The following is a 15,822-nucleotide window of genomic DNA, read 5'->3' as shown; positions in this document are numbered from 1 at the left end:
GTGTGTGTGTGTGTGTTGGGGAGGGGAAGGGAAGGAGGAGGAGCTTGAGGTTGAGGTGCAGGGTAAGGGTGGATAAGGGATAGGGGGAGTGTGCAGGAGCGGGAGGGTAATGGAGCAGGGAGAGGAGGGAAAGCAAACCTTAGGAGGAGCGAAATGGTAATGAGGAGGAGGAGCGTGGTGGTGAAAGACACACACACACACACACACACACACACACACACACACACACACACACACACACATACCAGTGTTGGATTTGAGTGTGCGAATTATGCAGCCAGAGTGAGAGCCCGGCGCTGCGTGAGAGCACAAAGAGGTGTGGCGAGGGGAGCGGCGTAGCAGGAGGCGGGAGGAATTAGGTTAATAAAGGCAGCTTGATTGAACACTAACGAGCCAACGTGCCGCCATGTGCACACCTTTACAGGCCGCGGTCTTGGAACGCTCAGCATTAACAGAAGTGCTTTCTTCCACAGGTGTGTTGGCAGACAGTGGGCGCCGTCAAACACCAGCGCCCATGACGGGCCAGCACCTCACTTAGTGCGGCCCATTAGGCCAGCGTGAGGGTGGCCGCGGCCGCCATGGGTCGCTATTAGTAAGCGAGCGAGACCCGGCCAGCGCCACCATGACTGAAGACCCCGGGGCCAGGCGACCCTCCATCGCCACCATCTTTAACCCGCGCAAGGGGCGGGGTTCGACACCCTCGCGCCCCTCTGTGGTGGTGACAGACGAGGACTCGCCGGGGCCGCCGCTGCAGCTGTCCAATGGCTCCGGAATGCGCGTGGGGTCAGCAGGCATCAGCGGCCGCTGCGGCACGCCGGGCGGCAGCATCTCCATCAACCAGGGCTCCCCCGTGCCCCACCCAGACGCCGACACCGGTGAGTGCTGCCCCTGTGTGTGTGTGTGTGTGTGTGTGTGTGTGTGTGTGTGTGTGTGTAATTCACAACGGTCGCCTGCTGGTCACCCAGCCAGTCATCCCCATTACGGAGCGAGCTCAGAGCTCATAGACCGATCTTCGGGTAGGACTAAGACCACAACACACTCCACACACCGGGAAAGCGAGGCCACAACCCCTCGAGTTACATCCCGTACCACACATTAAGAGGCTTGCCCATTTGGCTCGCCGCCCCGGGACTCGAACTCGGCCCTCTCGATTGTGAGTCGAGCGTGCTAACCACTACACTACGCGGTGTGTGTGTGCGTGTGCGTGTGCGTGTGTGTGCATGCCTTTTTCCGTAATGTCGTCACCAGTCCCTAATTCTCTTATATTAAATTTTAATCTTCCTCCCTCTCTCACTCTTCCTCTCTCTCCCTTTCTCATTCTCTCCCTCCCTCCCCAAGATTCCCTTCTCCCACCACCACACCTTATCACCCCGCCAGAGCACAAACCAGGCGGCGGGATGAAGTTCTTTAAGGCAACCCTAACAGTTCAGGCCTTCCTGTGTGCACCGCGTCAAGCAAAACCTGTGCATAAAGGTCACGATATGCATAAATCAATTTGAACCCAGACCCGCTGCAGATAATTCCTCTCTTTCTTCCCAGAGAGAGAGAGAGAGAGAGAGAGAGAGAGAGAGAGAGAGAGAGAGATTAATACTTGAAGTCTAATGAAAAATCTTGAACTCATGTTGTAATTAATGTAATAGATGGAAGTATAAAATAAGTAAAGCTTTATTCAACTCTGGAGTGTGACCGGAAAAGTGTGTTTGGGGTGCGGGGTGTAGCGGGAAGTGTGTCTGGGGTGCGGGGTGTGGCGGAAAGTGTGTCTGGGGTGCGGGGTGTGGCGGAAAGTGTGTCTGGGGTGCGGGGTGTAGCGGGAAGTGTGTCTAGGGTGCTCGGTGTGGCGGGAAGTGTGTCTGGGGTGCGGGGTGTGGCGGGAAGTGTGTCTGGGGTGCTGGGTGTGGCGGGAAGTGTGTCTGGGGTTCTGGGTGTGGCGGGAAGTGTGTCTGGGGTGCGGGGTGTAGCGGGAAGTGTGTCTGGGGTGCGGGGTGTGGCTTGAAGTCTAGCTGTTTAAGTCTAGCTGTGGTCTCTCTCTCTCTCTCTCTCTCTCTCTCTCTCTCTCTCTCTCTCTCTCTCTCTCTCTCTCTCTCTCTCTCTCTCTCTCTCTCTCTCTCTCTCTCTCTCTCTCTCTCTCTCTCTCTCTTCGTTTCACCCTCTCTCACTTTTTAATTTCACGTAATTTTTTTTTCTATCTTTTTTTTTATCTTTCGCTTATCATTTCTTTTTTCTATTCATTATTTGCATTCCTCCTGTATTCCTCTTCTCATTTCTCTCCCTGGCAGTGTTGTTATTCATGTTTTCCTTCCATTCCTCTGGGTACATGACAAAGAATGCGAATTTTGTGGGTCTTTATTTTCATGTGTGTTCGTTGTAATGTGTTTTTAATTCCTGCAGGTTTAAATAGTATGACTTTAATTTGTATTCTTTTCCGAGCAGTTATGTTTTTTTTTTTTTTTTTCTCTTTCTTTTATGTGTTTATTGTATGATATTTTTTTTTTCGTTATTATTTTTGGTTTACACTGTATATATTATGAAGCTTAGTTTTTTTTTTTTGCAGTTTGTTCGTTTTTTTTCTCTCTCTTTATCTTTATCCATATTCATTTATTTTATCCTCCCTTTTTTCTATATATTTTCAAAACCAAGAACACAAAATCGTGAGAAAGCCCCAGATTGTTACCGCTTGAAAAAGAATATTAACGAAAAGACTGACAAAACTCGATACTTTTCTTATCTTATTTTCGTATTGGCTGCGTTTTTTCGCCAGACACGACCAAACGCGTACGTCTAGAGATGTAGTGAACAGTAAACAAACGTGCTTCAACCCTCATCACACTATTCTTCCCATAGTTATAGAGAACTGGCAACTCAGTGGGCTTTTTTTTCCATATATTGTTGTCCTTGGCCAGCTGTCCTTCCTGCATAGTCGCGTAGATTCATCGTGGCGGATTGTGCACTGGGTTAATACACCGGCAGATCTGATCCCCCAGCCCAGACTCTTCAATTACTGGGAGACGCAAAGCTCTGGGCGACTTTACATATAGATTGCCTTGAGAAATCTCTGCATTCACCTCGCTGCAGGGATTTTGAGCGCCACCTTCCCCTCTGCCTCTCGAGAATTTTGTGTGTTGTGATGGAAGCCCACTCTGGGTCTGGAGGGATGTGTGGATTGGGAGGCAGAGAAAGTCACGCTGGTGTTCTCTATTTTGATACAGGTGTGTCGATTTTGTGAGGGAAGTGTTGTGTGTTTCTAGGACAGCTGTGGATATTTCGTACTATTTTTATGTGATTAGTTAGAGGGAGTTTTACTTTCAGAATTAAGTAATGTATATTAGTTTTTGTCCAATATTGATTCGCCTTTGTTGTGTAAGTGTTATCTTGCACAAAACTATTTGATTAGGAGGTTAGCCACAATAGGGAGAAAATTAAGAAGGCCGGTCTAAGAGAGAGAGAGAGAGAGAGAGAGAGAGAGAGAGAGAGAGAGAGAGAGAGAGAGAGAGAGAGAGAGAGAGAGAGAAATAAAGAAACTATTAGAGAAGCTCCCTTAAAAGTTGTCCAATTTATATTTCGAAGTGCCTTGATACTCTTCTCAATCCGGTAAACTCGCAAGAAGGACGAAAAACAGAGATAGACATAGAATCCTACAGTTTCCCAATAAAAAGAAAGACCGGAGACATTACTTTACCATTGCACCGATGAGGGAGACAGATTATGGGTGAGGTATGACGTTAACCCCTTCAGTACCATGACGCGTTTCATTTTTCATTCTGCTTACTATTTGGTGATTCTATACAGCTTCGGAAACTTATGGTAGGGTATTAAAATAGTGGAGACTGTGGCCATTAATCTGACCTCCATAGACTCTTCCTGATGTCAATAAAATGTTTTAATCATACACACATCTCAAGGTAAAAAAAAGATGTGTCCCAGTGTTGAAGACGTTAAAGGGATGCGGGATGTGTGCATGACTAGTTGTAGGATAGTGTGTCATAGTGTCTGTATAGGAAGAGATACAGAAATATATGGATAGTGTAAAGGCTGGAAGAAAGAATCAGGATGAGAGGCGAGTAGTGAATGTGGTAAAGATGTGTGCATGACTAGTTGTTAGGATTGTGTGTATTCTCAGCTTCTTATACGAAGAGGTACAGAAATATATGGAGATAATCAGGATCAGGGACGAGTAGTGAATATGGTAATGATCTCTAATTTGTCGTCTGTATAGAGCAGTGGAATGAAATAGTTTAGGGAAAATTTAACTCCTTCAGTACCATGACGTGTTTTCATATTTATTCTGTTTACTATTTGGCAAGTTTATCCAGCTTCAGAAACTTATGTGGTGATTAAAATAGCGCAGACTCTGTACATTAATCTTTTGACCTCCACAGAAACTTCCTAATGTAAATAAAGTCGTCTAATCATACCCATACCAGTAGTAAAATGCGTCCCAGCAATGAAGAGTTTAAGATCATTCTCTGTTTTCCCTCGTAATCATTTATAAAGTCTTTCATGATTTTTCCTCGGATTTTTCACTATTCGTTAATCATCATAATCATTTGCTACATCCTCATATATATTTTGCTGCTTGTTATCCTTTACAATCACGTATAAAATCTTCAGTTAACATTGCCACACGTTTGAATCCTACTCAAGTCATTAATTATTTCGCCTCATTAACTACATTCTTCTCATTAACATAACAGAAGGGCGTGAAGGAAGGAGCGTCACGTAAAACAAGGAAGTCAGCGATCTTTGAAGAGAATGTCACGAGATAGGATGAAGGTCTGAGAAAGCTTTGTGTGCGAAGGTCGGTTGGAATCAGTGAAAGGTCAAGGAGAATGGAAGGGAAGAGCGGTAGCAGTGTCCGCGGGTCGGTGGAGGCGGTGAAGGTTAGTTAAGCAGGGAATGTCTTAAGGGAGCAGTTACATGGAGGTCGTAGGGAGCCGAGGAGAGGAGAGCAGAACAGAAGGGAGCAAAGTGTATGCCGAGTTAGGACTTGGTCAAAAAAAAAAAAATCTGGGTAATACGTTTTGATTCATAGGGAGCAGAGGAGAGGAGAGCAGAGAAGAGAGGTCCAAAGTGTATGCCGCGTGAGGACTTGGTCAAAAAATGGCAGTCTGGGTAATGCGTTTTAATTCATAGAGAGCAGAGGAGAGGAGAGCAGAGAAGAAAGGAGCGAAGTGTATGCCGAGTGAGGACTTGGTAAAAAAAAAAAAAAAGACAGTTTGGGTGATACATTTTGATTCATAGGGAGCAGAGTAGAAGAGAGCGAAGTGTGTGCCGAGTGAGGACCTGGTCAAAAAAAAGACGGTAATACTTTTTGATTAACTTTTGTCCTTTTTATCTGTCTTTTCCGTATCATGCCTCCCTGCCTTCCTTCCTCTGCCACACCGCACTCTCCTCCTCCATCTTCCTCTTCCTCCTCCTCTTCTTGTGTCCTCTTCTCTTGACGCGTAATTCAGTTATTTATTATTCAGTGTGTGTGTGTGTGTGTGTGTGTGTGTGTGTGTGTGTGTGTGTGTGTGTGAGTGTGGGTGGGTGGGTGGATGGGTGTTTGTGTTTGTGTTTTTGTGTTTTCTTTCTTTCCTCTCTGTTTTTAGTTTCTTTTTTATATATCGGTGAGTACGTTGTTGTTGTTGTCGTTGTCGTTGTTACTCCTCCTCCTCCTCCTCCTCCTCCTCCTCCTCCTCCTCCCAACCTTTCTCTACTTTTCTCCACAGCGATAAAACTTCGAAGTCCACAAAGTTCCCGTGTTTATGTTTGTGTGTGTGTGTGTGTGTGTGTGTGTGTGTGTGTGTGTGTGTGTGTGTGTGTGTGTGTGTGTGTGTGTGTGTGTGTGTGTGTGTGTGGGTAGGTGTGTATCAGTGTGTTTGTCTTGTATCCATTATGTATGTATGAAGCTTAGTACAGAATGTTTCCAAAGAGCTTATTTGGTAAAACTTGACCAGAAAGACTGTATGAATAATGCTGGGAGAAGGGAGAGAGAAAGACAGTCAGAGGAGGGGAAGAGAGAGAGAGAGAGACAGGAGGAGGAGGAGGAGGAGGAGGAGTGGTCTCGAGAAACAAAGGCTTGCCACTGTTGGACAAAGGAGAAGAGAAGCATCGCCCGGAGGAGTACAATGTAAGCTGACCGAGGGATTCTTACGTAAATTTCACTAAAGGAAGTTCCACCCATGATGATTCCTTTCCCCATCGTAATCTCACCCTAGAGAATTAATTGCCTGTTTGTGAAATGCCTCGAATCTAATCTGATTTAAATATAATCCAACCCAGTGTTTTCTAGGTAGTCTCAGCCCAGGGAATTGCCTCGCTGCGAAATGTCTCGCCGTGGTACATTAGAACCATGCGTGCTTTGGGGTCCGAGGGGGTCTCCAAGCGCACGGGTTCGAATCCTGCCCACGGTCCGAGTGTAGGTGTTTGACATAGGAGGTACCCTATAAAGTATCCCTTTTAGCCTATAAATTCCTGTGAAAAGCCCACATGGTATAAAAAAAACCCAACCTAACTTAAATGGAACCTTACCTACCATTTTCTAATTTAACTTTATTCGTGACAGCTGAATAAAACGTGTCTAATCTATAGTACACTAATCATACCTCTCCTTAAGTTCATCTAATCCTTTCCTACTAAAGTTTCTCGTTGACTAGGCAATAGTAGCTTGTTTATTGAGCTTTTCATCCACCTATTACTATTTATTAGCCTCTTTGTATTATGTCTTAGTTTGAATCCGTTACTTTTTGTGCTTTTGTGATTGTTATAAGGACTTTGTCTATACCACTGTTGTTATATCCCTTACTTCCTCTGACATACCTTATCACACTGTACTATTTCTTAGCTTGAATCCGTTTTTGTGCTGTTGTGATTGCTGTAAGGATCAGGTCTATACCACGATTGTTATATCCCTTATTTTCTCTGACGTCCCTCATCACTCTACTTGTCTTTAATGAGTGTAAATACTGTGAGAACTTTAATATCCTCTCCTTATTTACATACCTCTATAAAATCTCCTATATTTCAACGCTCTCTATCATGTAAATTCTTAAATAAAAAAAAACATTAATTTCCTTTCATAATGGTTCGTGATAATATATGTGTGGAGGAAGTGCAATATGGTGATGGCATGGTGGAAGTAATGGGAGTAACAGTCAAGGCAGATGAATTGAAAAAAAAAAAAAATCATAGTTATGTATGTAACAACTAAGATAAATACATGAAGAACTGAGGAACATAAGGAAATGCGAATAGAGGTCATTAAGCGATATTTTTCCGGCATATCGTAAAAAATATAACAGGAAGCAACAATATTTATCCTTCATATATAAAAAAAAAAAAAACTGAAATATAAAAATGTGTATCCATATTGATACTCCAAATCGCATTATGAGTGTGCGTTGCTTTTGTGATTTATTTGATGAAAGACACACATCCCCGAGCCAGGTGGATGAAAACAAACAGTGACACAAATGTAGCGCTGCGCCTCCACTGAAAAGAATGAAAATACTTTGAAATCCAGGGACGTAATTGGCCTGGAATCGCCGCACACACCAGCTGAACGGGAATGTGTTCAGTGGCGGATGGTTTTGTGTGGCTATTGTTGTTATTGGTGCTGTTGTTCATCTTGACAGACACACAGACAGACAAACACACATCTTCACACACACACACACACACACACACACACACACACACACACACACACACACACACACACACACACACACACACACACACACACACACACACACACACACACACACACACACACACACACACACACACACACACACACACACACACACACACACACAGACATACACACAGAGCACCAAGTAACAACGACAATAAAGAGACGCCCTTGAAAAAACACTTCCCAGACATAAAGTTGTTACACAGACAAAATATTGCATAGTTTTGCCCTTGCATGCTGTGGAGTGACCTTGAGCAGAGAGAGAGAGAGAGAGAGAGAGAGAGAGAGAGAGAGAGAGAGAGCGAGAGCGAGAGCGAGAGAGAGAGAGAGAGAGAGAGAGAGAGAGAGAGAGAGAGAGAGAGAGAGAGAGAGAGAGTATATATTTGGTATGTGTTTTAAGAACATAATGTACAGCAGTTACTGGTCTGTCAGTCTCTCATATCCATTGGGAGGTAAATGAAACACAACGCGCCATTTCCGTGGAGTTATATCAACATCGGCATCACGCTTCACTGCAATACTCGTAGATCATCTTTCCCCAGAGAGAGAGAGAGAGAGAGAGAGAGAGAGAGAGAGAGAGAGAGAGAGAGAGAGAGAGAGAGAGAGAGAGAGAGAGAGAGAGAGAGAGAGAGAGAGAGAGAGAGAGAGACTTGATAATCTGTAAAGAATATGTAGAAGAAAATATGAAAGTTAATATAGTAGATCAGAGGAAAAAAAAAGAAAGGGAGGTAGGAAAACAAGGTAAAAGAGAAAAATAGGATAAATTAATAGAAAAAGAAAAGGAAGAAAGTGCCATAGAAGATTAAATTAAAGAAACAGAGAAAGAAGAAAATTGAATTGCGGAGAAGAGAGGAAAAATAATTAAAAGTGTACTTACGAGAGAGAGAGAGAGAGAGAGAGAGAGAGAGAGAGAGAGAGAGAGAGAGAGAGAGAGAGAGAGAGAGAGAGAGAGAGAGAGAGAGATATCCACACTTCATAACCTGTAATGTAAGTTGTCATAAGACCTGTCACAACGCGGGCCGGGTCGGTGATACAAATGTGTTAATATATTGAGCAATACCTCTCTCCTCTTTACTGTATGACGTCATGAATCTGCAAAGAGCCACACTGGTAATTGCCTCTGAATCCCGTCAAAGTGCGTGTGTTCGTGTGCGTGTGCGTGTGCGTGTGTGTGTGTGTGTGTGTGCGCTGGCCAGTGTAGAGAGTGAAGGCTTTATTGAATACGAATTTTCATCCCAGGCTTTCATTTCTATTTAGAGTCAATTTGTTTCTCATTGCTTTAATTGTTCACATCACGTCACAGTACCACCATATGGTCTCTCTCTCTCTCTCTCTCTCTCTCTCTCTCTCTCTCTCTCTCTCTCTCTCTCTCTCTCTCTCTCTCTCTCTTCCTTCCTTCCTTCCTTCCTTCCTTCCTTCCTTCCTTCCTTCCTTCCTTCCTTCCTTCCTTCCTTCCTTCCTTCCTTCCTTCCTTCCTTCCTTCCTTTCCCTCTTCCCTCTTCCCTCTCTCCCTCCCTTCCTTCCTCCTCAGTCACAAATATGATGTAAGTGCAATATTACCTAGCAGTTAAATAGGTCATGTGATGCGAGCTTCTAGTCTGTGTTGGAAGTAGAAGTGAAGATAAGTACATTAAGGGCAGTGAAAGTGTGCCTCACTACAGTATAGGGAGTCTCAACGGAGAGAATGCCGCGTAGAAAGTTTCAGTAAACAAAAGATGTACATAACACACGGATAAAACACGCAAGGAATAATACATGAAAGGAGTACACGGGTTATAGTGGACTCGTGCGTCACTGCAGTAGAAAGATTTGACAGTGCGGTGGAGCAGTGATAAATGTGTGTCGCCTCCCAGCCAGCCAGCCAGCCAGGGACACACACACACACACACACACACACACACACACACACACACACACACACACACACACACACACACACACACACACACACACACACACACACACACACACACACACACACACACACACACACACACACACACACACACACACACACACACACAATGATGGATTCTGACTGTTTTTCCTCTCTCGTTTTCTACTGTGCTTCAAAATTCAACTCTCCAAGCCAATATTTTTTTTACTCTTTTAAATTTCTGGAACATGAAATCGAAACATATTGAAATTCCCTGAAACTCGAAGATAAGCATTCAAGTGCTAGAGGGAAAACTTAAACCTTTGTCAATCTTCTGCTGTGTTCCAGAAATGACTTGTAAGAGAAAGAAACGTTGTTTTCTCCCTTTCTGAAAATTGTACAGATCTTCCGAGGATTGAAATGAATTCGGATTGTCAGGAACACGAGTATGCCCCATATTCTAAAACGCTTCGCTGTTTCACCACTATTTTTAAAAGGCTCTAATTGAAGATACTCGTGGTTTTAAGGGTGTTTTTTATGATTATGGTGATGGATTGGCAAAATTTACGTAATTAAAGGGAGAAACTGTCATTAAAACTCGGGTAGTTGTCTATATGCCCTTAGAAAATTGTCATGGTTAGAGAACAAGGCGTTTGTGTATAGAGGCGTATGAACAACGTAAATAGACGGAAATAAAAGAAGAAATGATTCGTCTGTATGATTCGTGTCTGTCCTGCCATCTTGTCCCTCAGAATTGTCGTCGTGAAGTTTGTGTATTTTTCTCAATCTTCGAAGCTTTTATGGAAATTCCAGGGATTGAAACGTGCTGCAATTTCCTGGAACTTGAATATAATCCGTGCAAACAGACAGGAAAAAAAATCATACTCTAGTTGGTTACAAGAGCCGTGGTATTTACATTATTTCCTCAAGGTCACGTGATAAGCCTTTGTCCGTCTGGTTACGTGAAAATTTTCGAGGTATTTGTGTGTTACTCAAAGATGACCCTGGAGAGGATTACACACACACACACACACACACACACACACACACACACACACACACACACACACACACACACACATAGGTAGCGCTTCAAAGTTTTAATTGATACTCCATGTTGTGTCCCATTACTTCTCCATTCTAGCTCCGTCCTCCCAGATCGCGTTTCTCTCTCCCCAATCTTCCTCTTCCTTGTCCTCTTCGTCTGTACCCTTCACATTCTTCTCTCTTATTAATTTTTCACTACTTTTTTTTCTTGCTTGCTTCGCCTCCTTCCTCACCACCTGTTTTTTTTTAATTTATTTTTATTTCATCACGTCCTCTTCATATTCCTCAGTCTTCACTTTTTATTTACTCCCTATTCTCTTTTCTGTGTGGTCTTTGTGCTCTTTCTTTAGCATAGTGAGAGAGAAAAAATGTGCGGACCTTTTGACAAGATTCTTTGTTACCAGAATCTTCACATCTACAATCTCACGTTCCTTACTTGAGATTAAATAGTGTAGCTTATAAACAACCTAGTAAAGACGAAGATATCTATTGTTTGTTTTCCTTTATGATTCTTTGTGTTAGTGTATAAACGCTTTATTTTTCACTTATATTTAAAGCATGAGTAGTTATGGTCGAGGGAAAGTAAGAATAAGACATGCTTACAAAAAGAGTACAGTCGAAATATAACACAAAATTAAAGAGAAATTATTAAGACTGGAAGAAAGAGGAAAGAAAAATAATAAAAATAAGAAATGAAAAGAAAATGGCAGATGGAAAAAGCAGTAAGAGAATTAGGAAAAAAAAATCAAGAGGAAATAGTAAAATAGAGAAAAATTAGACAAATGACATACAAGATAAGAGAGAAAAGAAATAGTAGAAAATTGGAATATCGGAAAAGGAAAAGAGGAAGAAAGAGAAAAATAAAAAAAGAAGAGACGGAAAGAAAACACAAAATTTTAGAAGGACAAAAGATTTAGTTACTATTTTCACTTCTTCTACGTTCCTTTGTGTTCCTCCTTTGTATCTCTCGTAAAAATGAAATACTGGTAAGGGCGGCCGGCGGATGTGGCGTCATTCCTGGCCTTTTAGTATGCCGTGGGGTGCTCCGGAGGGGGCAGATAGTAGTGGTGGTAGTGGTGGCGGTGGTGGTGGTGGTGGTGGGCAGCTGTGGGGACGAGGGAGGAAGTTTTCGTTCACACCCAAAGGGGAAGCTAAGTTGTTGGAGGGTAATATAATTAGGAAAAGGGAGAAAAAATGCAGATGTACTTTACGTTTATTTCCCAACCAATTGTTCCATCCCACACACACACACACACACACACACACACACACACACACACACACACACACACACACACACACACACACACACACACACACACACACACACACACACACACACACACACACACACACACACACACACACACAGACAGACAGCATTTTAAGAGACAGAGAGAGAGAGAGAGAGAGAGAGAGAGAGAGAGAGAGAGAGAGACAGACAGACAGACAGACAGACAGACAGACAGACAGACAGACAGACAGACAGACAGACAGACAGACAGACAGACAGACAGACAGACAGACAGAGACAGACAGACAGACAGACAGAGAGAGAGAGAGAGAGAGAGAGAGAGAGAGAGAGAGAGAGAGAGAGAGAGAGAGAGAGAGAGAGAGAGAGAGAGAGAGAGAGAGAGAGAGAGAGATAATTGAATATAAAGATAAAAATAAGGAACAAAAAACTGCATGAACATTCCCTTCTATTTATCATTCTTTCCTGTATTTTTCATCTCATTTCTTTACACCTCTCTTTGTCATTCATTCTTAACATTTCAGTAAATTGAAAGACTGAATGGGTGAGTATGATAGTTTGAATGATGGACAGAATGGAGAGAGAAAGAGAGAGAGAGAGAGAGAGGAGGAAGAGGTGGAAATAAGAGAGGGAAGTAAAGTAGGAATGAATGGGTGAAAGGAGAAAGAGAGGGAGAAGTTTTATAAGGAGAAGAGGAGGATTAAAAAGAAGTGGTGTTAAAGTGTTTAAAAGTGGAGAAAAGAAAACGGTGTTGAAAAAAAGAGAAAGTAATATTGAAAGAGAAGCGTTGAGTTAGTAAAATCAAGAGAATACAGTTTAGATAAGGAAAGTTAAGGCGAAACAACATTTGTGTTCAAGAAAGAATGGAAAAGCGTAAATATAAACACAAACAGGACAAGAAAGACAACCGGCAAGAAAATAAGGATAAAAAAGGTGTTAAAGGATGATGAAAAATGTAAGTAAACAAAACAGTACTTTTTATATAGATACAAGTGGTTAAGTATTGAATAAACCACGAACATGTTGACTGACCCACGTGAGATCTTTGCGTCTAAACAAAATATATTCTCGCTCCTATATAAAAACTTGCCTCACTCACTCACCTTCGCACGCGACGCCAGAGAGAGAGAGAGAGAGAGAGAGAGAGAGAGAGAGAGAGAGAGAGAGAGAGAGAGAGAGAGAGAGAGAGAGAGAGAGATTTACAACATTGCAGGAAAGAGGGTGTCAGCGGCTAAAAGAAAGATAAATAAGCTTATAAATATGAAAGCAAAATTAACCAACTCACTACACGTAAGAACTGAGAGTCTGACAGGTGTGTGTGTGTGTGTGTGTGTGTGTGTGTGTGTGTGTGTGTGTGTGTGTGTGTGTGTGTGTGTGTGTGTGTGTGTGTGTGTGTGTGTTTCACTGTTTCACTGTTTGATCTGCTGCAATCTCTGACGAGACAGCCAGGCGTTACCCTACGGAACGAGCTCAGAGCTCATTATTTCCGATCTTCGGATAGGCCTGAGACCAGGCACACACCACACACCGGGACAACAAGGTCACAATTCCTCGATTTACATCCCGTACCTACTCACTGCTAGGTGAACATGGGCTACACGTGAAAGGAGACACACCCAAATATCTCCACCCGGCCGGGGAATCGAATCCCGGTCCTCTGGCATGTGAAGCCAGCGCTCTAACCACTGAGCTACCGGGCGTGTGTGTGTGTGTGTGTGTGTGTGTGTGTGTGTGTGTGTGTGTGTGTGTGTGTGTGTGTGTGTGTGTGTGTGTGTGAGTGAGTGAGTGAGTGTCTTTCTACCCTGCGTGATGAGTCGAATCTGAGCCATGACATCTCTTATTCATCCCTGCCTCCCCGTGACTGGTAATCCTAAGAATGTCACGTTGTTGGGCTATGTGGTGCGGGTTACAGACTAGGAGGGAGGGAGGGAAGGAAGTCGACAGGGAGATAAAGGAGTTGGGAGGAGAGAAGTTGAGTGATGGAGGTTGAGTGACAGTGGAGTGAGTGGAGGAGAAGGAAAGGTGTGGGAAAGAGGTTTTGTGAGTGGAAGAGTGGATGAAGAGGAAAGGTAGTCTCTCTCTCTCTCTCTCTCTCTCTCTCTCTCTCTCTCTCTCTCTCTCTCTCTCTCTCTCTCTCTCTCTCTCTCTCTCTCTCTCTCTCTCTCTCTCTCTCTCTCTCTCTCTCTCTCTCTCTCTCTCTCTCGTCTTCTCTCGTGTTCACAGAAAAGGGAAAGTAAAAGATGATGGTGAAGAAGGAAACTGTGTGAGAGAGAGAGAGAGAGAGAGAGAGAGAGAGAGAGAGAGAGAGAGAGAGAGAGAGAGAGAGAGAGAGAGAGAGAGAGAGAGAGAGAGAGAGAACTGTGTGTTAGGAAAAGTTAATAGAAACTAACGGGAAATAATTAGTTTTAAGACGTTTCTGGCACCAACAACAGCAAGAAGAGGAAGAGAACGAGAAGAAAAGAACGGTACGGTAGAAGATAGAAACGGAGAGACTTCACTGGGAAACGTAGAAAGAAGAGGAGGTTACAGTATCGTGTGTGAGACATCTCCATTGTATGACACTGGTGAGGAAAAATATAAAGTACAAAGAAATGGAAGAGTGAGAGATACTTATGGATGGGAGGCAATGGAGAGATGGAGGAAGACTTTACGGGAAGGGAAGAAAGTGTGGGAGAGTGTAAAGGATAGGGAGGAGGCGGCACGAGGCTTTACAGGAAGTGAAGAGAAGGAAAGGATTATTGGAGTGAGTGTGTAGGAAATGTTAGGAGAGAAGAGCCAGCAGGAGGTCGATGTAACTTAGGAATGTTGCCTTTATTGAGTGTAGTGTGGCTTCTCGGGGGCGTTGTGGTGCATTGTGGTGACGTTGTAAATATTTGAGGGATTCCTTGATGTGGGAGGGAGGGTGGGAGTGTGGCAAGGAGGAAGGGATGAGTGGAGGAACGTAGCCAAGTGGAGTCAAGGGTAATAGACAAGTATAATATCTCATCTCTTCCTTTGCTTATTGTTTTTAGTCCATCTTCAGTCGTCTGTTGTGGTGACGATGTACTTTGCCCATTAATGCTACAGTCGTTTCTTATAGTAACTCTAAGATTGCTAGTGAATAGTTTGAGTGGCCGTAAAAAGGGTATAAAAATAATATGAGGTTGATTTAAACTTTAGTCAGCTTCAGTAGAACGTGGTTTTAGATTGTAATAGAAGAAATAAATGTCGTGAAATTTGTAGGTAACGAGAAATGTTGACGAACTGTTATGATTAATGAACATGAAACTGGCAGGAATTAATACTGGAATAACACAAGCAACAATTGAAAAGCTGAAAAAAAAAAAATGGTATTCGACTTCTGACCACACCTGTATGAGCATTGTGGCGTTATTATATCACAAATCTTTAAACCATTCCCTGACCTTTCTCTCTTTCCCTCAGCCATTCACTTCCGCGAAGGACACACAGACACACTCACACAAACACTCACAAGGCTGATGATAGCTTTCCTTGGCGCTTCTTGCTTCCGTGATGCATATTGTTCCTGTGTCGCAGCCTTGCATGATCACACGTCTTCACTCACACCTTCCGCTTCCGTGCAACTACTGTCTCTTCCGTTACCCTGTGTGTTAGGCAGGCCGGTGGAGGAGGGGTGGCAGAGACGAGGTGTGTTGCACGTCACCTGTACTAGTGTTCGTGCTTGTGTGTACTTGAGTCACTTTAAATCGGTGTGTGTCAGGTGTACGTGGTGTTATACTCAGGAATACTTGTGATGTTTGCTCTTTTTGTTGTGTTTCTATTGGTTTTCGTGATTGCTTTCCTTTCCCTCTCTGCTTCCTGTGGTGGTATCCAAGTATCGTGGAATTGATGATGTGTTGATATTCATGTTTTGTTTTGTTTTTCTATCGCTTTGGGATGTCTTTTTTCTGCCCTCTAGTGTTCTTGTTTTTATTGGCTTTCGTGATTGCTTTCCTTTCCCTCTCTGCTTCC

The 15,822-nt window shown here is 43.3% G+C and overlaps 1 protein-coding gene across 2 annotated transcripts in view; it reads left to right on the top strand.

Annotated features, from left to right (window-relative positions):
* The window catches only part of LOC123504197 (putative thiamine transporter SLC35F3), a 133,498-nt gene that overhangs the window by 50,770 nt on the left and 66,906 nt on the right, over positions 1-15,822 (top strand). For both annotated transcript variants that reach the window (XM_045254550.1, XM_045254549.1), the window contains one exon: positions 474-875. In XM_045254550.1, coding sequence (XP_045110485.1) covers positions 623-875 — 253 coding nt within the window. In that variant the 5' untranslated portion in view covers positions 474-622. The remainder of the gene's footprint in view (positions 1-473; positions 876-15,822) is intronic.

The sequence above is a fragment of the Portunus trituberculatus genome, chromosome 15 (genome assembly GCF_017591435.1).
Source record: "Portunus trituberculatus isolate SZX2019 chromosome 15, ASM1759143v1, whole genome shotgun sequence".
Taxonomy (NCBI): domain Eukaryota; kingdom Metazoa; phylum Arthropoda; class Malacostraca; order Decapoda; family Portunidae; genus Portunus; species Portunus trituberculatus.
The sequence above is the reverse complement of the archived record's forward strand: the minus strand, read 5'-3'. Positions and strand labels throughout refer to the sequence as shown.